Below are 22782 nucleotides of genomic sequence, written 5' to 3'. Positions count from 1 at the left end.
TATTTGTTGTTTTAAACTTTTGGGCTTTTGAGTTTTGATGCTTGTGGGGATATATATTGATAACTTGATTTGATGGAAGAGAATTGAGGTCGAAAGGTCATTGATTAAATTTATTCCATCTCAAACAACAAATTACACAATTCTGAACAAAGTAGTGATATTCTTAACACGTTTTTAAATAACCTAAAACGAAATTGCTTTTGGCGGTGTATGTATAGCATTATACTATTAATTGGGAAGCACTCAAACATAAATAACCTTATAAAGTGTAAAATATTACAAAAATGCCATTGTTTTTTGTTTTTAAATAATATATTAAATAAAAAATAGTAAAATTCTTTAATTAATTATTAGTTTTCAAAAAATTAAACTCACTTTCTCTCTCATATTAATTATGGACGAAAATTAAAAAAAAAATTCTAAAAAGTTGTTAACCAATGAGAATTGAAAAATTAAGATTGATATCCAACTAAAATTTTATCTAAACCAATCCTAATAAACTATTCTATATCAAAAATAAAAAGAAAAATAATACCATTTTAACTCAAAATAAAAAACACTATCGTTTAAAAAGTTTTATCAATAGATGATTTTAATATTGAATTTGAAATTTCATAAAAAAATTAAATACAAATATTTATGACTCAGTTTTGTTATAATATTTTCACAAATTTTGAGATATAAAACAAAATTTTATTTCACAATTTCTAAAAAACCGATATTAGATATTAACAAATATTTATATTTACTATGAAATAAACTCAAATAATGATAAATTTAAAGTAATTATCGTTATGGCCTTCGTTTAGAGAAAGTTTCGGAAATATCTAAACAAAAGATTGTACATATTAATTTCGAAATATTTTGTGTTTTTTTTTTTCTTCTCAACCGGATCTTCCTTAAACAAATCCATAATATATTGCACACAGTTTTCAAAATAATGTGAACTAATTATATATTTTGCATTCAAAACAAATTATGCAGCAATAACATATCTTTTTTATAGATGTATCTCAAATTTTAATTTTAGTCCCAAAAATCAAATTAATTATGATTAAACAATGAAAATAAAAATATGCAAAATTTAGCTAGAAACATTAATAAATTTGTTTAAATATATTTGTAACTTTAACTGGTATACATATTAATCCGCAAAACTCACAATATATATTGTAATATTGTATGGTATTTAAAAGTAAGCAAACAAGAATTTGGAATATGATTTTAATGGAATAAAATGGAAATAGAAATTACGAGACGAGATGGGAGGGGAACATATATTAAAAATCAAACTAAATACCCAACTGACATGAGTTCGGGTTATGAGCACTATATAAAATAAATTTGTTTACACACGTAACCCTGTACATACGTTTTCAGTTACACATACTCTATTTATGACAGATATAGGACCATAATATTTTTATTTTACGTATACGTGACAGATTATGGGACAAAGAATTTATGACAGATACCGGACGGGATATTTTCATGTTCCAAAATAGTTATGCCTAGCTAATATACATGAAATAATCCAAACTAAAACCGAATTCATATCATATTTAACATATAAAATCAAACTGTTAGAACTGTTTTGATTAGTTAAAAAAATAAAAATGTAACACCAGTTAACTTTTGCAACTAAATTAGTCCGGATCTTAAAATATAATTATGCATTAACGCAACTGAATTTTGTTCATTACTCTAACTTTATAATATTTATACTATTACGAATTTCACTAACACAACAAATATTTTATATTTTTAAATCTCTAAAAAAATTTCTATAAATATATCTCTACACGTATGTGGATCCAGATCTAATGCACTAAAATATATATCATAAAAAGTTAAAAACAACAAAATAATCTATACTGAATTAAAATTTGTTAAAAAATTTTTAAAATATGAAACCCCGCACATACATACGTGCAATGATCTAGTTAAGTATTAACAACAAAACTTTCTAGAGATATAAATCAAAACGAAATTCCTTTTGGATACAAATAGCATAAACAAAACTTCGTAAAGCAGAACCAAAAACAACTCAAAAATTGTTTGAAAGAACAAAAGCACAAAGCTAATTAGTTTGTTTTCTTGTCATCTTCTTGGTCAGAGATCTTCTTTGTATCCACAGACTCATCCTCACCTCCAAAACCAAATTCGTTGACACGTGTTCTGTCCACAGGATAAACCCATCTCTGGTACAAGTATATTAAGAATATCACATCTGCAACAACAACACCAAATTAGATCATCACTAATTTTTGTGAATTCCAAAACTGTCCTACAGACATGTATCAATAAACTCAGGGAAGATGGATTTGTATTCACCATCTCGGAAGACAGAAATGCGATGCAGCATTGGCATTTTGATGACAAAAGCAAAGAGATCGTCGATGATTGTGTTGAGGAACTTATATGTCATTTGCCTCCATGGTAAATGTGCTACTGACTTCAGCTTATAGTTGATGAACAATTGAGGACACATCATTATGAAACCTGTGGAAACACAAAACACATTGATTTCGACTCAATTGAATCAACCACAAGAGAGTTTTGAGCTGGTCTAAGATACTTTTGAAGGATTTTTTACCAAACATGTAGACGCAGCTCGTTAGTGAAGATAGGATCCATGAGTACCAGCTCTTGTGGCGTTCATAGGCAAGTGAATATATGGAGAAACCCACAACATGGAGGAGGAGCACATAGGATAAGAATTTAATGGCGATGTCGTCATACTCCTTGGTCTTGTTGCTTGCATAGGATTCACGGTCGTGGAACCTCAATCTTGGAATCATCCCACTTCGATCAACCTGGAAAGTTTAAATGTTTGCCACGGATTAAATGCAAAGCAAAAAACATCAGGTGAACATGTCACTGATTTTTGAATGATGTTTCACATGCACAAAAATACTTGACTCAGTGATCAAATTGTGTGTCATATTAGATGGTACCTCAATCCGCATGGCTTTCCCTATTTTCCAGAACTCGATGCAGACACCAACTCCGGAGCTAGCCAGTATCATCCAAGAAGTGTCGTTGTCAAGCAGGTAGAGGAAGATGATAAACTGACAGATAAAGTTTAGTACGACAGACTTCGCAGACAGTCCTTCCATAGATTTGTTCTTGTTCCAAAACTGGATATCTGCAGGGAATGTAACAGGTAATTCAATAGCTAATTTCAAGAGGCATTTTAGGAAAGTAGATGTTCTTTCAGGTATTTACCATTTTTGAATGCAAGGAAGTCAAATACAGAATGAAGCATCGAAACAAACATTGTGACACCCAACAGATAGGGATTTCCTTCCAAAAACACCCTCTGCAAGTAAATTATACACCATCAAACACATAATCACTCGAGCTTCGATTAACAGAAAACAATTAATCACATCTCTATACTACGTTAGGGATTCCTAGTTAGAGTCGTTAGATGCACATCCTTGTATATTATATGGCAAATGAAGCCAACTTGGTATAAAGGACCAGAATTACCTTTAGTTCGTCAGATTCACCATCAAGCATGCTTCCATAGCTACGGTGAATCTGAAAAGACTGATCAATCTGCTGAAACAGCTGCCACTTTGTCATGCTTATGGGGCTTACTTCCAGATTAAGTGGCAGCTCTGAGACCGTCTCATTGATTAAAATCAACTTGTCCCTTAGCAGCCAAAACTCATTAAAGAAAACTGTAGGGTAGTAGTTTACTGTACTAGGTTCCACCAGTAAGTCTACCAATAAAAGTTAAGGAAAGAGCAGATATGGACCATCACACCTTTAGCATGGCAAAGTGGAATATTCATATATTCCCATTCCAAAGATTAACAGAAAAGCAAAAAGAATTAGGAAGCATAGGTTCTCTGTGCATTTATGCACAAATATGAAGTAAGGAGATGTGGCACTACTTCCAAGAACCCAGAAACTCACGTTTGGCCCTTGAGAATTTTGAATTTTCAAACAAGTTTAATCCAACTAATGTAAAATTGGCATGGAAGATGATATACACATGCTAGTGACTTTGATTGTTAGAGAAAGATGTGTATAGAGAGTTGTCAAAAACTCAAATAATCATAGGAAGATCATAAAATAAAAGGATACAAGGATCAATGTTTGGTGGTACACCATGCTGTGGATAGCTGTACGGAAATCGAAAACAATTAGCAAACGTCTTACGAAATTAAATGTTAAGAGTGAACCATAATAAATCCATTATTCATCTATCAGTTATCAGTACTAACTAACTTACCGAGTAAAGTCATCGACTAGGTTAATTGTGACATTTGGTTTCCAGTAGGAAACCCATTCCACAGGTCCCTCATCCTTGAGATCCGAGTCCTTACCATCAACCTCCTGCGAAGTTTGCTTTGTGTTAGTTCATAAGAATGAGTGCCATCACAGGCTAAACATTAACATAAACACATATAAAAAATTCCGTATCAGAAGTTTCTGTAGAGACATACCTCAACTTCAACATTGGATTCATCATCGTCTTTGGGATTTCCCAACAGACTCTTCTTCTTATCTGCTTTTCGCTTTGGCAAGTAAGTTGCAACGGCTGAAATAGTGAAAAGAGTCATTCAATTTTAGCGGATACAAGAATCTCAATGCCAACAACTGTAAAAAAGGTTGTTTGTCTAAGGAAAGGGAAGTCTTACGGTGTGTCCTGCCAAAGCAGTTAAGAGGCTGGTATTCAGGATCACTAGGATCTATAGGATAACCAGATCGAGCAAAGAAGACATGAGCATACAGACTTCCATTATTCTTCAGTGCCTGGAACAACAAACATCTTAATTCAATGGAGCAAATATATTAATCTCGAAGGAAGCAAATGAAAAAAAACCCAAATTTCTACTACCTCGGATGGATAATATGTCATTGACAAGGTCCTAGTGCTCTCTGGCTTCCACACAGCATAAGGTATGTTTGTCTCGTGCCAAATAAGCGCACCTTCATTGCCAAAGTCATTGAATTTCTCATGCTCCGAAAGATAAAACCACATATCCTGGAAAAACAAAAACACAAAACAGTAAAACCCTAAACCACTCCGAAGTGGAAAAACACTCAGACAAGAAAAATTCTGTGATTCGACCATAAAAAATAACGTACTTTATTTCAGAAGAGAGAAACGAATCAAATTGCATGAATTAACGAATAGCAAGTAATCAACACAATTAACCAGAAAATTACCATGGGCTCTCCCCTCTGAAAGAGATTGGACATAAGATGAGAAGGCTTAGAAGGATCCGATGGTTTTTGTTTCGGAGAAAAGAACTTAGAAGCAAAGTAGCAGAAGACGGCGATTCTAATGATTCCGGTAATTGCCTGCCCAAACCCACCAGCTTGTCGTTGCTGCTGCCCATCACCGCCGTCAACCACCGCAGCTGTTTCACTTGCCGGAGGCGCCATATTCGCAGAAAGATGCTTTCGTCAGTGCCGATTCAAGCTGAACTATGTAACTTTACCGTGTGAGATGTGTAAAGCAGAGTCGACGAGAGAGATATATATTTATGGATTTTTTTTTTTTTTTCTATTTATTCGAATGAGAATAAAAATCGTAAATTTGCACGTAAGGACCTAAAGTAAATTAATATATTCTTAGTTAGCCCTTCAGTTTTAATTAAATCATATTCATAATTTTCAATTCACTCAGAAAAAAAAAAAAAACTCTCGCTTGCTTTGATGGAGAGATGGAGACTGAGCGACACCTTTATTGCTTGATAAATTAAGGAACTTGATAAAGATATTGCTTTATCAGTTTCTCTATGTCTGTTACATATGGACAACGCTTATTTCTAGACTAGAGTGTTACAAGGGTAGGAAATCGTTCTTGCATATCAGGTGTTTGTGAAAATGTCTGATCCAATGTAACGTGGATTTTGTGGATAAAGGAACGTTTCTGGGATATTTAGGGGAAAGATGGTACCTTTACGGCAATTTGTTCAGAATTTCAGACTTTTGTCTGGTTTTGGAACTGATCACAGGGTTTTTTTGGATGTTGTCAAAGCTTGTGCTTCAGTGTCTGAGCTCACATCAGGGAGGGCTCTGCACGGTTGCGTGTTCAAGCTTGGTCATATAGCCTGCACTGAGGTCTCGAAGTCAGTTCTTAACATGTATGCGAAATGCAGGAGAATGGATGATTGCCAGAAGATGTTTAGGCAAATGGACAGTGTTGATCCTGTTGTTTGGAATATTGTTCTGACTGGACTTTCTGTTTCTTGTGGTCGTGAAACGATGAGGTTTTTCAAAGCAATGCACTTTGCAGATGAACCTAAGCCCAGCTCCGTTACCTTTGCGATTCTTCTTCCTGTGTGTGTTCGCCTTGGGGATTCATACAATGGGAAAAGTATGCATTCTTATATTATTAAAACCGGTTTAGAGAAAGATACACTTGTGGGGAATGCTTTGGTTTCCATGTATGCCAAATTTGGGTATATTATTCCTGATGCTTTTACTGCATTTGATGATATAGCTGACAAAGATGTTGTCTCATGGAATGCGATTATTGCTGGGTTTTCTGAGAATAAGATGATGGCTGATGCATTTAGATCGTTTTGTCTAATGCTGAAAGAACCTACAGAGCCAAATTATGCAACAATTGCAAATGTTTTACCAGTTTGCGCTTCCATGGGTAAGAACATTGCATATCGAAGTGGTAGACAGATTCACAGTTATGTTGTGCAGAGATCTTGGTTGCAAACCCATGTTTTTGTATGTAATTCACTTGTGAGTTTCTATTTGAGAGTCGGAAGAATAGAAGAAGCAGCCTCATTGTTTACGAGGATGGGTTCCAAAGATCTGGTTTCATGGAACGTTGTCATAGCCGGTTATGCATCAAATCATGAGTGGCTTAAAGCATTGCAGTTATTTCACAACTTGGTGCAAAAGGGGGATGTTTCTCTTGATCCAGTAACTATTCTCAGCATCCTTCCTGTCTGTGCGCAGTTAACTGACTTGACCTGTGGGAAAGAGATCCACAGTTATATTTTGCGCCATTCTTACCTTTTGGAGGATACATCAGTTGGTAACGCTCTCATTAGTTTCTATGCAAGATTTGGTGACACGAGTGCAGCATATTGGGCCTTTTCACTGATGTCCATGAAGGATATAATATCTTGGAATGCTATACTTGATGCCTTTGCAGACAGTCCAAAGCAGTTTCAATTTTTGAATCTCTTGCACCACTTATTTAACGAAGCAATCACTCTTGACTCTGTTACTATTTTAAGCCTACTCAAGTTCTGCACAAATGTACAGGGAATTGGTAAAGTAAAAGAAGTTCATGGGTACTCAGTTAAGGCTGGTCTTTTACACAATGAAGAGGAACCCAAGCTTGGTAATGCATTGCTTGATGCATATGCCAAATGTGGTAATGTTGAATACGCTCATAAGATTTTTCAGGGTTTATCAGAGAGGAGAACTTTGGTTACCTATAACTCATTGTTATCAGGATATGTTAATAGTGGAAGTCATGATGATGCTCAGATGCTGTTCAGTGAGATGTCTACTACTGATCTCACCACTTGGAGTTTGATGGTTCGTATCTATGCTGAAAGTTGTTTCCCTAATGAAGCCATTGGTGTTTTCCGTGAGATTCAAGCTCGAGGAATGAGGCCTAACACTGTGACTATAATGAATCTCCTTCCTGTTTGTGCGCAGCTAGCCTCTCTGCATCTAGTAAGACAATGTCATGGATATATTATTAGAGGCAGACTTGGTGATATCCGCCTGAAGGGGACTCTACTAGATGTATATGCTAAATGTGGCAGCTTGAAGCATGCATATTCTGTCTTCCAGTCAGATGCTCGTAGAGATCTGGTTATGTTCACTGCTATGGTAGCTGGGTATGCTGTACATGGTAGGGGTAAGGAAGCACTTATGATCTTCTCTCATATGATTGACTCAAACATAAAGCCCGATCATGTTTTCATAACTACTCTGTTGACTGCATGCTGTCATGCGGGATTATACAGGATGGATTGCAAATATATGACTCAATAAGGGCAGTTCACGGTATGAAACCTACAATGGAACAATATGCTTGTGCTGTAGATCTACTTGCTCGAGGGGGTCGACTTGATGATGCATATTCTTTCATCACACAGATGCCAGTTGAACCCAATGCAAATATATGGGGAACACTGTTAAGGGCGTGTACAACCTATAATAGGATGGATCTGGGGCACTCAGTTGCAAATCATCTTTTGCAAGCTGAATCTGACGAGACCGGAAACCATGTTCTAATATCGAATATGTATGCTGCAGATGCTAAATGGGAAGGCGTGATGGAGTTGAGAAACCTAATGAAGAAAAAGGAAATGAAAAAGCCAGCGGGATGTAGCTGGCTAGAAGTGGATGGGAAAAGGGATGTTTTTGTGTCTGGAGATTGTTCTCACCCTCGTAGAGACAGTATTTTTGACTTAGTCAATGCTTTATATCTTCAGATGAAAGAGCCTGTGGTGTTTTAATCGATGAAAATTGTGAAACATACCCATCGTACAAAAACCTCAATACAGAGCCACAGAGGAGAAGATCACCAGGAAAAATCTACAATCTATGGGTATTTGCTTATAAAGGTGCAGTGAGATGGATCTACTTGAATCCTCAAAGAAGTGGATGGGGATTTAGAGGCTTGCATAGCTCACTCTTTAGTCGATTATCAGCTGGGAATGCGCCAGATGTCTCTTTAGAGAACTCTGTTACTGAGGAAGAGATTAGATATTCTTCTGATTCAGTAGCGACTAAGCTATGTACTAAGCCTCTAAAGCTTGTCTCGGGGTCGTGTTATCTACCGCATCCTGATAAAGAGGTGACTGGGGGGAGCGGATGCACACTTTATCTGTGCAGAGGAGCAAGCATTGGTGTAGCAGAGGGCAGAGCTCGGTATCGATGCAGGTTACTATTCTCGCGAGCTTATGTCTAACTCAGTGAATGTAATCCAAGATGAGCCTAAAAGTTCGATTGATCCAGCCAGAGTATTGGAAAAAAACTCATACTTGCACAAAGTCACAAGGGTCTTCAACGGCTCGCATCATAGCCTACAACCAGGGACTTCATATAATCAACTTAGGACAGCGGGTTCATGGTTGTCCGTGAAGGGCATTACAGTTTTCCGTTCCCCTGTTCAACAACATGACTTCAACTTCACCTATCAGCAGGAGAGTGGAAGAAAACGCGATTTGCCAAGCTCAGGTCAGGTTTTCAGGGTTGCTGTCGCTCCTGGAGATGTTATAATAGCTGAAACAGATGGATTATTCGACAAACTGTACAACAACAACAACGGACTTGAGTTAGATAAGTCCTTGATTTCACACCCACGGACTCACTCACTCAGTTGTGCCCACAGTAAAAAGCCAGTGGAGTTTTTGTCACTTTTTTAGACTCTAATTAATTTATCTCTTCTCTTTCCAATCCATTTATATAAATATCCGTCTCAGTCATGATTTTGTGCTGTCGAAATAACATGTACATAACTGCAACCATGTAACTCCGAGAGAAATGACATAATGATCGTTCCTTGACTATCAAGAATATATCACAATAATACAATTCAGATTCATGTCACCTGATCTGATCACACAAGTGCTCAGTTGTAACTTGTTCATATTGAAAAGCAACAAAAAGATCCCAAGAGAATATAGTAGTCAACTCAACAAAAGAAAAACCTCAAAGGAATTTACACATCAGAGATCTCCATTCATAGGTTCAAGAGAAAAGACAAGACTCAGAATTCCGAACTAATATTTTGAGGTGGAATATAGTAAGGGGCCTTGAATAATGTAGCATTCCTACTACCCATGGACCAATTAGCCAGATCCATAGTTCCGCTTTCGTGGAAATCATAGACTTTGACGCGGTTAGGGCACATGCCGGGAAAGGAGCTAGCAGGTACACAGAAAGGTTCAGACCTTGAGATGAAAATGCAGAGATCTCCAATGTCTTGAGTGTAAACAGCGTTTCCTTGTTCGTCTAGCCTGAAAACCATTAAACCTAGTGTTTTCAAACCTTGTGTATTCAATCGGGGAAGAACAGGGTGGATGATGTCAACGGTCTTCCTGTACAACTTAACCACAAACATTTCACCGGTTGTTCGTGACTCCACCAAGTGTTCGGTGGTGAAACACGAATGCATACGCTCGCGTCTGGTCTTCGTTAGCTCGGCAAAGTTTTCAAATCGCAACTTGTGGAACTTGGGATTAATATTGTGCTGCTTGTGTGAACAACTGAGATCCCATGATGCTATGAGGTGGCCTCCAGATCCGGGTATGCGAAACATGTTATCTTTCTTGGAAAACATGACTCGGGAGGAGAAGAAGCAGGGGTTTTCGATTCTGATGTTGATCCACTCGGAGTTCCTTTGAGCGGGTCTGCAAAAGCTAAGCTGAGGTCCCATGAACTTGACAGCTACAACACAGTCCTCGTCCTCTGGAGAAGATGAGGACATTGCCACGTTGGTGACAATTTGGGTTTGGCAATGAGGCAGAGTTACAAGAGGAGGCAGCAAAATGTGTTTCGGATTTGTATCCGATGCAACCGGGTTTAGATCGTCTTGGAGACGCACTCTTCCGTCATCCTTCAAAGTTGCTACCCAGCCATGAGATGACCCAATCAAAACCGTCTTTTTTTGATCCGTCAACTCCAGAGACACCTTCTTCTTCGTATAAGTCAAGCAACGATCATTAGCATTCCAAATCACGAGTTGACCGAAATCCCAATGGCAAGGAACAACGCCGAGGATGCTACAAGGAGGGGTTTGCAGCAAGGAAGACGAGAAGCCATTGGAGCCAAGAGGAGAGGATCTAACCACCACAGGTAGCTTCGAAGGCTGATTGAGAAGCAGAGACATGAATGTTGTTAGCAAAAAACCTAATTTATATTTTGTCAAGCACTTAATTAATGTTCACATCTTAAAAATCCTCCATAAATATAGAAGAAGAGACTTGCTTGCCAAGTTTTCCATATCCATATAAGGAAGGGACTTGCCCACCAAGTTTTCCATCTCTGAATCAATTATGGTCAAACTCAAACACAATCTTAATTACCATTTTTTCAATCCAAATATATGCTTACCAATTGATCAAGGATCATATTCTAAATTATAATATATGGCTTCATATCACCAATGTACTTGCCAATGAGTTTGATCTTAGCCAACGTTTTTTCATAGTGTATATATTAAGGTAAAGCTATCCTTAACATTTCCCGTATTTGGTGGTCTCAAATATTTTCCTTGCAAGTCAAAAGTTCTCCTCATTGAAAAGAAAAAAGTAGCGTCTTTGACCATTATGATCTGTGTTTACAGCGAATGAAAGGCGCTATTCAGAACATTTTACTACTTTCGAAACGATCCAGTAAATATCATTGTCGAATATGGCAAAACGGTAAACAAAATGCCAAGTTAAACTTGGACTCGTAGGCCCAATTCAAGCCCAATAAGATACCCAACCACTAAGATAACCAATCGTATCGTAGTCATATTTGTGACAATTTATTGTGTGGCGTCAACTGTCAAGGTGACAAGGTGTTGTTGTTTGCCCTCCTTTTTATCATTTTTGTAACATAACAGATCATTTGTAAATAACATATGTTCTGCTTCTTTTGTTTCTCGATCGAACAAACAGTATTTATTTTGATGACTCGAGAGAATTAAAGCAGCTTTTAGACCACCGGTCCAACAGTAAACCGTTCCAATTTATTAGGAGATAATAAAGCCAATAAAAGTCGGTTAAAATCCGCCTTGTTCACTTGTCGGATCAAGGTTAAAACTTAAAAGTTAAAACAAATTTGAAGTGCAGAGAGGCCAAAGCCAATAAAAACCGGGTCCATGACTGGGTTATTTTATAACCGGACCCAAATTACGGTTCGACCGGTGTTATATGAAATTGCAATTGGCTTTAGAGAATCCTCGTCGAAGTTAAAACCATTCTCTCTCATCTGCACTTCCTTTAGGTCTTGTAATTGACAACGAGGCCGAAGATGGTTGCGAGTTAAACGGCGTTTTGAGCTGCAAGTAGGACCAGTTCTGGTGACGACAAAGCGTCGAAACGTTGCGTTTCATCTTAAACTAACAAGACCAACCGTTTTCATACTTACAATTGTTTTTTGCCGGGTTGCTTTTATAGTTTTGTTGTTCGTGCTCCGTGTTATAGATTTCTTTCTTGTGAGAAACTAGTGTAGAACCTCAACATTATTTTCGGTGATCATCATGTTTGTTTGTGGATCATAGTCAAGATGTCTCGAGCAAGAAGCAGAAGACAAGGAGAGAGGATATGAAGGGGTTTGGAAGAACAAGTGTTGGTATCTCTATACATCTGATGTGCACACTATATCCGAACAAGAAGGCTCCTGGAGAGGCTCGATGGCTTTGGTTCCTATGTCTCTGTATTCACTTGTATCTATGGTGGGAACAAAAATTTAAAATCCATCCTGGTCTTCAACAAGTAATAAGATAAAAATACATTTCACGTTTCCAAGGCTTAATAAGATCAAATACATACTCATTACTCAGTAGTTAGTCTATATTTTGAGGTGGAATATGGTAAGGGGCCACAAATCCGCGTTTAGGATTTCCACCAATGTATTTGCCTCCAGCCAGATTGACACAACCGGCTTCATCGACATCAAAGATTTCGACGGTGTTGGGGAGCAGGCCGGGAAAGGAACTGGCAGAGACACAGAAAGGTTCAGACTTTGAGATGAAAATGCAGAGCTCTCCAATGTCTCGAGTGCAAACAGCGTTTCCTTCTTCGTCTAGCCTGAAGACCATTAAGGCTTCTGTTTTCATTTGGGCAGTGCCGTTGATGATGTCAGCAGCCTTCCTGTGCCACTTAACCACGAAAGTTTCACCCGTGGCTCGTGACTCCACTAAGTGTTCGGTCGTGCAGCACGAATCCAGAAGCTCAGGTTTGGTGTTAGGAAGGTTTCGAAATTGAACCTCGTGCAACTTGGGGTTTGTACGGAGATCCCAAGATCTAATGAGGTGGCCTCCAGATGCGAGTATGCGAAACATGTCCTCTTTCTTGGAAAACATGACTTGGGAGGAGAAGAAGCAGGGATCTTCGATTCTAATGTTGATCCACTCGGGGTTCCTTTGAGCGGGTTTGCAAAAACTGAGCTGAGGTCCCAAGAACTTGACAGCCACAACACATTCCTCATCCTCAGGAGAAGATGAGGACATTGCCACGTTGGTGACCATTTGAGTTTGGCAATGAGGCAGAGTTACAAGAGGAGGCAGCAAAATGCGTTTCGGATCTGTATCCGATGCAACAGGGTTTAGATCGTCTTGGAGACGCAATATGCCGTCGTCCTTCAAAGTTGCTACCCAGCCATGAGATGAACCAATCGTAGCCCTTTCCTTCATCAGCTCTAGAGGCACCTTCTTTTCTAAATGAGTGCGGTTACTTTCATTAGCATTCATAATAATGAGTTTTCCCAGATCGTCTCCACAAGGTTTAGTGCCAATGATGTAGCAAGGGGGGCTTTGCAGTGAAGAGGATCTAACCAACACAGTTTTACGAAGGCAGAGCTTCCAAGGCTGATTGAGAAGCAGAGACATGAATATTTTAGCGGAAAGCAAGAGAGTGAAAAAGGAGGGGAAAAAAAAAACCTAATTGACAATAGTTCACATCTCTTCTCCACCTAAAACGCTCCGTTTATACAGAGGAAGAGACTTGCTCGTCAAGTTTTCCATTTCCAAATTAATAAGGGACTTGCCCACCAAGCTTTCCATCTCTGAATCAATTATGGTCAAACTCAAACACAATCTTAATTACAATTTTTTCAATCCAAATATATGCTTACCATTTCTTATAAACATTTGATCAAGGATCATATTTAGAATATGGTTTCATATCACCAATCTATATTGGCAACAATGGCTTTACCTGCGTTTATTAAAGTTTACTAAATTTCTACTTTCTAAATTTCAATAGTCAAGAATAGGCCTAAAATTTAGGTATCTACTCTCATGTCATCTCTCTTGTAGTGTGACCAAAAAGACTCTTTTAGCAAACTGGATCCAATATCAACTCCATTTTCTAATTAATGAACCTTGAGTTTGTTACAGACTGCATATAGTCACAATCTGAGTAAAAACTGGCTGATCTTACACCATATTTAAGCTTATAAACCAGACAATCTCAGAGTCCTTAACTGTTAAGGGCGTGTACAACCTATAATAGGATGGATCTGGGGCACTCAGTTGCAAATCATCTTTTGCAAGCTGAATCTGACGACACCGGAAACCACGTTCTCATATCGAATATGTATGCTGCAGATGCTAAATGGGAAGGCGTGATGGAGTTGAGAAACCTAATGAAGAAAAGGGAAATGAAAAAGCCAGCAGGATGTAGCTGGCTAGAAGTGGATGGGCAAAGGAATGTCTTTGTGTCTGGAGATTGTTCTCACCCTCGTAGAGACAGTATTTTTGACTTAGTGAATGCTTTATATCTTCAGATGAAAGAGCCTGTGGTGTTTTAATAGATGAAAAAAGCTGCAAAGCTAGATCATGATGGTCTACACAAGGACATTGCACATATTTTACAGAGACATATCTTGAGTGAGATAATGTAAGCGAACAATCTTCCTCTTCCAATTATAATATTGTTGTGAAACTCTAAATGTACATAATCTTTGGGGGTAGTAGGCAGAGAACAAGCTTATGATTAATCTGTCGGGTTTATGGTTTGCCACTCGAATTGGGAGATGCTAAAGGAAACAAAGTAAGCAATTCTGGTTCTGTATACCCTGGTTTAGACCTTGGCGATGGATGCAAGTAAAAGCGTCTCTCTTTAATGGCTTTCTCCTCTTCTTCGATGTTTGTTGTACAACTATCTGGTTCTGCTTTCTCCCCTTCTATCAAGGACAAGTTAGAGAACAATGAAGAAGGGGTGCCCACTGGACTTGTTAAAAGATGATATATGGTGTCGTACCAGTGGGCTTAAAGCTTAGAGGTGGTTTGACAATTTAAAGCTTTGGCCTCATACATTGCCTTCTCTCATGGAGCTTTGAAGTCGGCCTCTTTTGTATGGCGGTTTTTATCACTGTTGCTTCTGGTGTTGCTGCTGCAGCGTTGTTCTCTGATGGACCTGTCAAGCGCTGCACAATTTCTCTGAAAGTGTTGGTGTCAGTTTGGACAAATGTAGTGACAGGCTTGCAGGTTGCAACGTTCTGACTCCCTTTGTTATTCATATGTAAGTCCTTCTCTGACAAAACAGGCTTTGATTTACACCTATTTTTGTCCTCTGACCTGCAACAAAACTACCGTTTGTTCAGCTGATGAGAAGATGAAATATATTCAAACATGAAGGTGACTTTTCAGATTTTAGTCCCATCAAGAGAACCGAGGAATGTCAACTTCATGTGAGTTCAGAGATGAGATTGATGGAAGGTAAAAATACTCACAAGTCTTCTTGTAATCCAAGATTTGATATTTCTTAACGATTTCCTATGCATAATATTTCAAAAACAAGCAACTCAAAACATAAATAGCTACAGATACAACAGATGAGGTAGTCGTGTACTCAAACCTCACCATTTTAAAAAGAGCACTAGATTCTTAAATGTATCCGTGGAAAAAATAATAAAAATTTGGCTTTTCCTGAATTTGCTTTGACTTGTTGTATACTCAAATATCTATGTCGAAGTTTGGTGCTATTACTAATTGTGGGAATGACAATGAAGAGGGTTTTTCATGACTTATATCTATCTTCTTCATCATCATCTTTATGGTGGTTACTTGTTTATATGATGAGAGAACTGTTTATAAAAGTTTCTATGTAGCATTCATTTTACGATTTGGTAACCAAAGTTATATCTCTAGCTTTTGGGTATCTGTTCTATGCAACCCTACAGAATCACAGAGAATGAAGAAAAAAGGACCAAAGACATACCTGAAGAGCAAGCCGAGGCAGCAAGTGGAGATAAAATCGAATGAGAATGCCGGTTTTTTTGAATGAAATAAAAGAGAGAGAAAGAACTAAAAGAAGATATAAAGACTGTTGTTGGTCTAATGGTCACAGCTCAGAACTTGTTCATATTACCAGAAAAGAGAAGAAAATGAAAAGAGGAAAATCAGGAGAAGAATATGGAGAGGAAAGAGGAAAAGGACTCTTTTATCCCTTTGTTCTTAACCGTTTTTGGGTTTGGGTTTTTATCAGAGAAAAAAAACTTGTATTATTTTGTTTATATAACTTAGTTTGTTTGGTCAAACATCAAAATGACATAATTTGTGATGAGTTTATTTCATTCTTGTCGTGAAGGAATGGAGAAAGGAAGTTAAAGAAGGAAGAAATGCATGCCGTTTCGGTTAAGGAGATGGGTAGAGAGAGACGTCACAGCAACCTCTCTCCCCCGCCCAATTTATAAACCAGTCGGTTTCTTTTTTTTCTTTTTTGGCTGTCTCTATTGAATGTGAATGTGAATGTGATGAGATATTATTAACTGAACTTATGACAGTTTCTTTAACTGCCGATAGTTTTGTTGACTCATTTCAAGTTATGGCCATAACAATTAACAACATTATTCACTGGCATTGTCAAAGATAGGAGGCAACAATCTTTACCTGTGAGTTACCAATACGGCGTCGTATCTTTTCCTTTTTTGCTTTGGACTAACAAATTTTGTTGCACGATAATAGTTGACTCTTTTGTATGCGGTTTTATTACATTCCATATACAAAATTAAGGAACTTGAATACAATCTTCATATCTTGTTTTTATAAAAATATTACAGCTTCTAAAATTCCAAAACTACTAAAACAAATTTATGAATCTTATTACTGTAGAGGTGTTTATAGTCGTTTGAATTTTGTAGAACTTACCATATGGCTCACTAACTATCTTTATTCCAAACCTCAACCATTTTTTTTACTTTTTAACTATAATGCTAACACTCAGCATAAAGCAAATTTTACATCTTCATGTGATTTCTACAATGTAACCATTCTTTTTTGTCTTTGTAATACCTTTGATTATGCTAAGGTTGCCCTTTTGCCCTTTGCTTCTCTTGACTACAAGCAAAAGAAGATTTTGATGTTGTTAGTAATCAACTACTGGGTTTGTATCAGAGTGAAGAGAAATTATGGTGGAGAGGAGAGAGATACCGATTTTCTTGAATCCAGAAACTGGCTATATATGTCATAGAGCTTTTGTTTCTCGGTTTCGGAGACTGATGGTTTAGTTTTAGAAGCGATCGACTTCAAAAGAGGATCGGTTATTATTGGCGTAGTTCCAGTCTCAGGTTTATCTTCTCTGTTCAGATACTCGTGTACAGCTGCAAGTTGCGCATCTGAGAGAAGAGCTTGAAGATCAGCTCCACTGAAGCCTTCAGTCATCAAAGCTATAGGCTCTAAGTCAATATCATCAGCCATTGGAAGCTGCAGAAATGCAGAAAGATTTTTTGTCATTTTAACTTGTAATATATATATAGATAAATCTAATTTACATATTGTCTACGTAGACCAACATATGAATGCCAGAATCTGATGGGAATGGCTTAGCCATAGAGGATTCTAGTTAATGGTTGTTCAGATATGTAACATACATACTTTACATGAGATTTGAGGGGAAAAAAAAGATAATTAGCATAAATGATGTAACTCAGAGTACTAACCTTTCTAGAAAGAACTGTAAGAATCTCTAATCGTTCTGGTGGGGAAGGAAAGTCGCACATAAGAAGACGATCAAGCCGGCCAGGCCTTAGGAGTGCAGGATCAAGTAGATCTGGTCTACTGTTAATTGAGTCATATATCCATCAAGTCATATATCCATCAAGTCATATATCCATCTTTTGTATATAATGATTAACATAAATTGAGGACTGAGAACAGGCTTCAACGTTAATGGCTCCTATCATATATTGGATTTATTATTAACTATCAACTCAGAAGAATCCACCGTTTGCTGTTGATTCTGTGATACATTGAACACAAAATATGATATGCAAGATAGACTTATTCGGGTGTGAATACCTGGTTGCAGCAAATACAAAGACACCGGTTAGAACTTCAACTCCATCCAGTTCTGTCAAAAACTACGCAAAAGAAAAATATGATATGAGATGTTTGAACTTTACGTGTATCGAATATGCACAGACTTTGAAGTAACTTACTTGATTAACAACTCGATCAGTTACACCGGTATTATCATGTCCTCTCTTGGGAGCAATTGAATCGAATTCATCGAAAAAGAGTATGCATGGTGCTGCAGCTGCTGCTTTTGAAAATATATCACGGACCTGAAAGAAGTGTGTTTTTTCATTATTGGATATGCGGAACCTGAAGGATAACATTTTTCAGATTTTTTAGGTAAAGAGACTAGCAGGAATAACAGTTAAAAGGAACAAAGCTGTCTGAAAACTTTTCTCTAGAAACATTCTCAGAGATTTCTTTACCATTCTATTGTTTAATACAAGGTAAAGACTAAGCAAGTAACCCAGAAGAATAAAAAAAAATCAACAGTAAAGATAAAGCATGCGTCATTAAAGAACTGAAAAGCAGTATAATCATCTCAAAGGTTCTTTAAGATGGAAAACAAAGAAAGGTGTCATTCTTACCGCTTGTTCAGATGCACCAATGTATTTGTTTAACAACTCAGGCCCCTTCACTGATATAAACCGTAGGGAACACGCTGCAGCAGCTGCACCAACAATGTGAGTCTTCCCACAACCGGGTGGGCCATACAAGAGAACATTCGATCTCAAACGCAAAGGAGATTTTGCAAAGATTTTTGGAAATTTTGATGGCAGCTCAATCATCTGGACATGGCAAAGAGTAAATAAGTTGCATATCCAAAATTCTCTCTCTAAATAAGAACTGGTTCAAACTGTAGTTGTTAGCATAACTAGTAGCTCTCATATAGCACAGTGGAATTATTTCCGTCAGATTCATTCCAAGATATTTCAACTTATATCAACTCAGGTCTTACAGAAATATTGTTTCTCACGACCTAACTTCAGTAAGAGGATATCCAACGATATAAGTAAAAGCCAGCAGACAAAGACGCAGGTAACAGAAACTTCCTGGTTGCAATTATAAAAGGATAACAATATCGGCAAGATTTCCTACCCCACACTAATTTAGATTTTAATGAGGGCAACAAAATCAGATATGGCAATCAGCATACTTATATACCTCTTTGATAGCATTTTTAATATCAGTCACACCTCCCACATCTTCCCACCCCAAACGACCACCTTCAGAGGCGGATTTTGTGATGTCACGCATGGCAACAGGCACAAAATCATGCATAGCTCGAGTAAAGTCTTCTTTGACCAAATTATATTTGGATATATTTGATTCACAAGGTAGATGCCGGCCAATGGCAGCATGAACAGCTCTATCAACCAATATTTCCTGGAAGAAAAAAAAAGAGAATTTAAAGAGAGCACACTGTAGATTCGCGGATAGAATGATAATCAAATTAAAAACGAAATAGCAAGCTTGAACAAAAACAATATATAACATGAAAATCACAGATAGTATCAGCTTCCAAAGTCTGTCAACATTTCTTTCAAATGTATTTTCTGGTCTTAGCACAACGGCAAATTTAAAGCATATATAAAATTTATAATACCAGGTCATATGCATCATATCCTTCACATTTAGCAGCTAAGTCAAGCAATATGTCTTCTGAACAGTCTAAAAGGCGTTTCTGTATCTCATGCTTCAGTATGGCCCCACGTTCCGAGGTAGCAGGAGCAGCCAGTTGCACATGGAAATCAAACCGTCCTGAAAATATCAAATGAATAGTCACATGAACTGATTCTGTTAGAAATATTATTGTTAAAACAGGTAGAGATAACACGTTTGTACCTGATGAGCTCAATGTCTGTGGAATTTGCTCTAGAGACTGGACAGAAGCAACGAATGCAAGTGGGCCAATTCCACAAGAGTTATTCTTGTATTCCTGTTGAGTGAGCAAAAATATAACTGGTTAACTAAACGTGAGTCTCTAAAGGCATATCTTGGAGAAGAGTGGATTCAAGAAGTTCCAAGAACCACTTAATGTTGTATGCGTTAATAAGAAAGGTGAAAGCAGTTATCCGGACTATCAAGAGAAATGACGTTTGTCTTCGCATGGAGGAAGTCTTGCATTCAGATAATTAAATTCACCACACTTTGGAAAGTAACTCGTGATGCATAGATAATTGTGATCATAAACGTGCATATAATACTTGAAAACAATGGAACTGATAAACCTGATATCTTTCAAGAGTTCATACCCCATAATCATCTATAACATCTGTTAGGAATTTTGTAAGCATCGTAACCCCAACCGAAGCTTGTGTTCCTTCGGTATCTGAAGACGATGAGATAATGCTATCGAGATCATCCAAAATGATGACGGATGGTGCATGTTCCAAGCCCTCAGCTATTACACTAGAAAGGACTTGATGGATGTGTTGAACCTTCTCCAAGGCAAGCGTAGAACAGGATACTAAAATCCTGCACAAGGAAATCAATACTTAAGACCACATCTGAAGAAACTTGAAAAGTATGGTATAAACAACGAAAATACAACAAAAGTGCGGATTAAAGATGGTCTTACCCACCCCTTTTGATGGAAATGTTGAAACCACTGCAAACCTTATCACAGTTCGGTCATGCAACCACAAAGGGAATTTCATGGTCTCATGTAGTATCCTCACCTGAAACATATGTTTTGAAAATCCTTCAGCAGACCATTTGCAAACTGATTACGCTAATTTCACATAGCTAGAGTCACAAACCTGACTAAGTATAGCTGCCTCGGCAAGTTCTGCATTGAGCTCAAGAACTTCCCAGTCATCTTCAGTCTCTGGTTCGACTGTTACTAAAGTAGCCTTGGGCACATTAGGAAGAACACGAACTTTAACACGAACTTTAACAACTGTAACGAAATGCTTTCCGCAAACACTCGAGCGACCTTATTGGAAGAATCAAAATCAAAAACAGGGGAGAAGAAGAGTAATCAGAACTCCAAAACAAAGTAGTAAATTACTGGATTTGACTAAACGGAATCAAAACCTCGATCGCAGAAGAGGAGGAACTAGAGCCGGACCAAGCAACTGACCAACGGCGGTCACCGGAGCGGAGCTCGACAGGGAGAAGCGGAGAAGAGGAGAGGAGCTAGTGGATTGAAGCGCGTGTAGTAATTGACGAGGGAGTGAAATGAAACAGTCGACGCCGGCGATGGTACTAACCACCGCTTCTGTTTCCATCACGTCGGAGAGGATGATTTGGCCGATTGCGAAACAGGTACGATTTCCTAAGCTTATCTTTTTTGTCTGATTGCTAGCCTCGTTTTGGGCTTCAATAATTTATATTTGGGCTTGTCTAATTTCCTAATTGGGCCCTTTAAAAGCTAGTTAATTTTATTTTTCTGTTCAAAGAAAATTTACATGTAACAAAAAGAGAAACGATGTATACATACATCTATAGACTAAATATGCAACATTTTATGTCATCACTATGCATGAAAAGTACCATTTGTGAAACCAAAAACATAATAGAAAACGCTCTACAATTTCTCGATTGACTCAATTTTTACGTATATCTTTGCAGTTAATTAACGATAATGTAATCATTTGAGATCCACATTCAAATTGGAACCAAATCACCACCAAAAAGATGATGAGAAGAAAGATGAAATAGTACTACATACAAGTCTACAAAATTGGAAAGTAACAAAAACCCAAAAATACATAAACAAAAAGAGAAGGATTTGTTGAGTTTTTACATTTTCTTTTAGAGACGAGACAATTGAGAAAGATTAATAGGGTAACAATCGGATTTGGAACCATTAAAGGCTCTGAGTGCAATTATGAGATTAAAAGCTTGTGTTGGATGAAAAGCATCCCAGAACACATGTCGGTCTCTGAAAGCACATGGTACCGCTAGTGGCAAACACGTTATTTCTCCTCTGTTTCTACCTACTCCACAACACCCTCTATCCGTCACTTCGAATCCTATAAACCACATGCAAAACAACCATCCATTTCAACTTATAATTGGATTTTAATAACGTGATATATATATATGAACTTAGCTAAAACGAAACATTTGATCGAATAAATACAAGAGATAAACTAGATACTTAACCGTAATTAAAAGGGTTTGTGAGGATATCCACGGCGGCTCCATAGGTATTGCCATAAACAAAGATGGCTTCACTAGCAGTTTTACTATCGGAATTAAGACGGTCCACCAGCGACACGAGGCGGTTGTTGAAGAGTTCAGCCATCTCGTTAACCGCCTCCACACATTCACCTGGCGGAGCCGCTCGGGCGGCTAGTTGGTCCGGTATGCAACCCAATGGACCCACACCGGCTATTACAAATTTCCTAAACCCCTTTCCGTACAATTCCTAAACAAAAAATGTATAAAACTCGAATTATAGAGAAATAAAGAAAATGGTAAAAGATGCATGAATTAAATCAGACTTACAAGGAGATGAGTGGTAGAATTGGAGAGAAGGAGGTCGGCGAAAGAAGTAGGGTCGTAAATGGAGCTAGTGAGAAAAAGCGTTGGTTTCAGATAATTGTTAATGTAGTCATTGTTACCCAATGACACCACCACCAATGACTTTGCCATGTACTCTTTTACTGACTCTCTCCTCATGCTCCTACTGATCTCCATTAATGTCTTTTCGAAGTTCTCCACTTGTCTTCCCATGCTAAATCTCTCTCCCTTCATCCATGCATATGCATGCAACCACATCTAATTTATTAGAGTTTTTTTTGGGTTATTAAATACTCATATCTCGTAGGCAAAAGCATTTCATGCACCCTATCAAAGTCACTCGACAT

At 37.7% G+C, this 22782-nt stretch overlaps 6 protein-coding genes and 1 pseudogene across 6 annotated transcripts; 1 reads left to right on the top strand and 6 right to left on the bottom strand.

The window, feature by feature from the left end:
* Positions 1 to 1906: 1906 nt before the first annotated feature.
* Positions 1907 to 5491, bottom strand: LOC9309435 (cleft lip and palate transmembrane protein 1 homolog). Its single transcript, XM_002871296.2, has 12 exons — positions 5188 to 5491; positions 4856 to 5002; positions 4656 to 4770; positions 4461 to 4555; positions 4247 to 4350; positions 4099 to 4136; positions 3496 to 3731; positions 3229 to 3322; positions 2958 to 3148; positions 2597 to 2816; positions 2335 to 2502; positions 1907 to 2230 (listed from the first exon to the last, which is right to left on the bottom strand). The coding sequence occupies exons 1-12, from the start codon at positions 5404 to 5406 to the stop codon at positions 2085 to 2087; spliced, it is 1773 nt and encodes a 590-aa protein (XP_002871342.1). The 5' UTR covers positions 5407 to 5491; the 3' UTR covers positions 1907 to 2084.
* A 170-nt stretch (positions 5492 to 5661) lies between these two features.
* LOC9309434 (putative pentatricopeptide repeat-containing protein At5g08490) lies at positions 5662 to 9521 on the top strand. Its single transcript, XM_021022491.1, is given in 2 exon segments — positions 5662 to 7960; positions 7963 to 9521. Coding segments are annotated over 2 exon segments (2547 nt in total). The 5' UTR covers positions 5662 to 5916; the 3' UTR covers positions 8466 to 9521.
* A 64-nt stretch (positions 9522 to 9585) lies between these two features.
* Positions 9586 to 10883, bottom strand: LOC110227632. Its single transcript, XM_021022499.1, has one exon. It carries the CDS (start codon positions 10841 to 10843, stop codon positions 9722 to 9724), a length of 1122 nt encoding a protein of 373 aa, XP_020878158.1. The 5' UTR covers positions 10844 to 10883; the 3' UTR covers positions 9586 to 9721.
* Positions 10884 to 12112: 1229 nt separating this feature from the next.
* Positions 12113 to 13971, bottom strand: LOC110227633. The gene has a single exon (XM_021022500.1). The coding sequence runs from the start codon at positions 13550 to 13552 to the stop codon at positions 12509 to 12511; it is 1044 nt and encodes a 347-aa protein (XP_020878159.1). The 5' UTR covers positions 13553 to 13971; the 3' UTR covers positions 12113 to 12508.
* A 475-nt stretch (positions 13972 to 14446) lies between these two features.
* On the bottom strand, positions 14447 to 16138 carry LOC9307411 (annotated as a pseudogene).
* Positions 16139 to 16681: 543 nt separating this feature from the next.
* On the bottom strand, positions 16682 to 21409 carry LOC9307410 (peroxisome biogenesis protein 1). Its single transcript, XM_021023767.1, is given in 16 exon segments — positions 16682 to 17005; positions 17099 to 17371; positions 17608 to 17725; positions 17966 to 18027; positions 18106 to 18231; positions 18550 to 18750; positions 19127 to 19348; positions 19569 to 19723; positions 19808 to 19901; positions 20218 to 20440; positions 20525 to 20643; positions 20725 to 20862; positions 20865 to 20900; positions 21002 to 21090; positions 21093 to 21284; positions 21376 to 21409. Coding segments are annotated over 16 exon segments (2121 nt in total). The 3' UTR covers positions 16682 to 16966.
* Positions 21410 to 21542: 133 nt separating this feature from the next.
* Positions 21543 to 22782, bottom strand: LOC9307409 (GDSL esterase/lipase At5g08460). The gene is made up of 3 exons (XM_021022505.1): positions 22421 to 22782; positions 22076 to 22340; positions 21543 to 21942 (listed from the first exon to the last, which is right to left on the bottom strand). The coding sequence occupies exons 1-3, from the start codon at positions 22691 to 22693 to the stop codon at positions 21722 to 21724; spliced, it is 759 nt and encodes a 252-aa protein (XP_020878164.1). The 5' UTR covers positions 22694 to 22782; the 3' UTR covers positions 21543 to 21721.

Source organism: Arabidopsis lyrata, assembly GCF_000004255.2.
Source record: "Arabidopsis lyrata subsp. lyrata unplaced genomic scaffold ARALYscaffold_6, whole genome shotgun sequence".
NCBI lineage: Eukaryota > Viridiplantae > Streptophyta > Magnoliopsida > Brassicales > Brassicaceae > Arabidopsis > Arabidopsis lyrata.
This window is presented reverse-complemented; position numbering and strand designations above follow the sequence as displayed.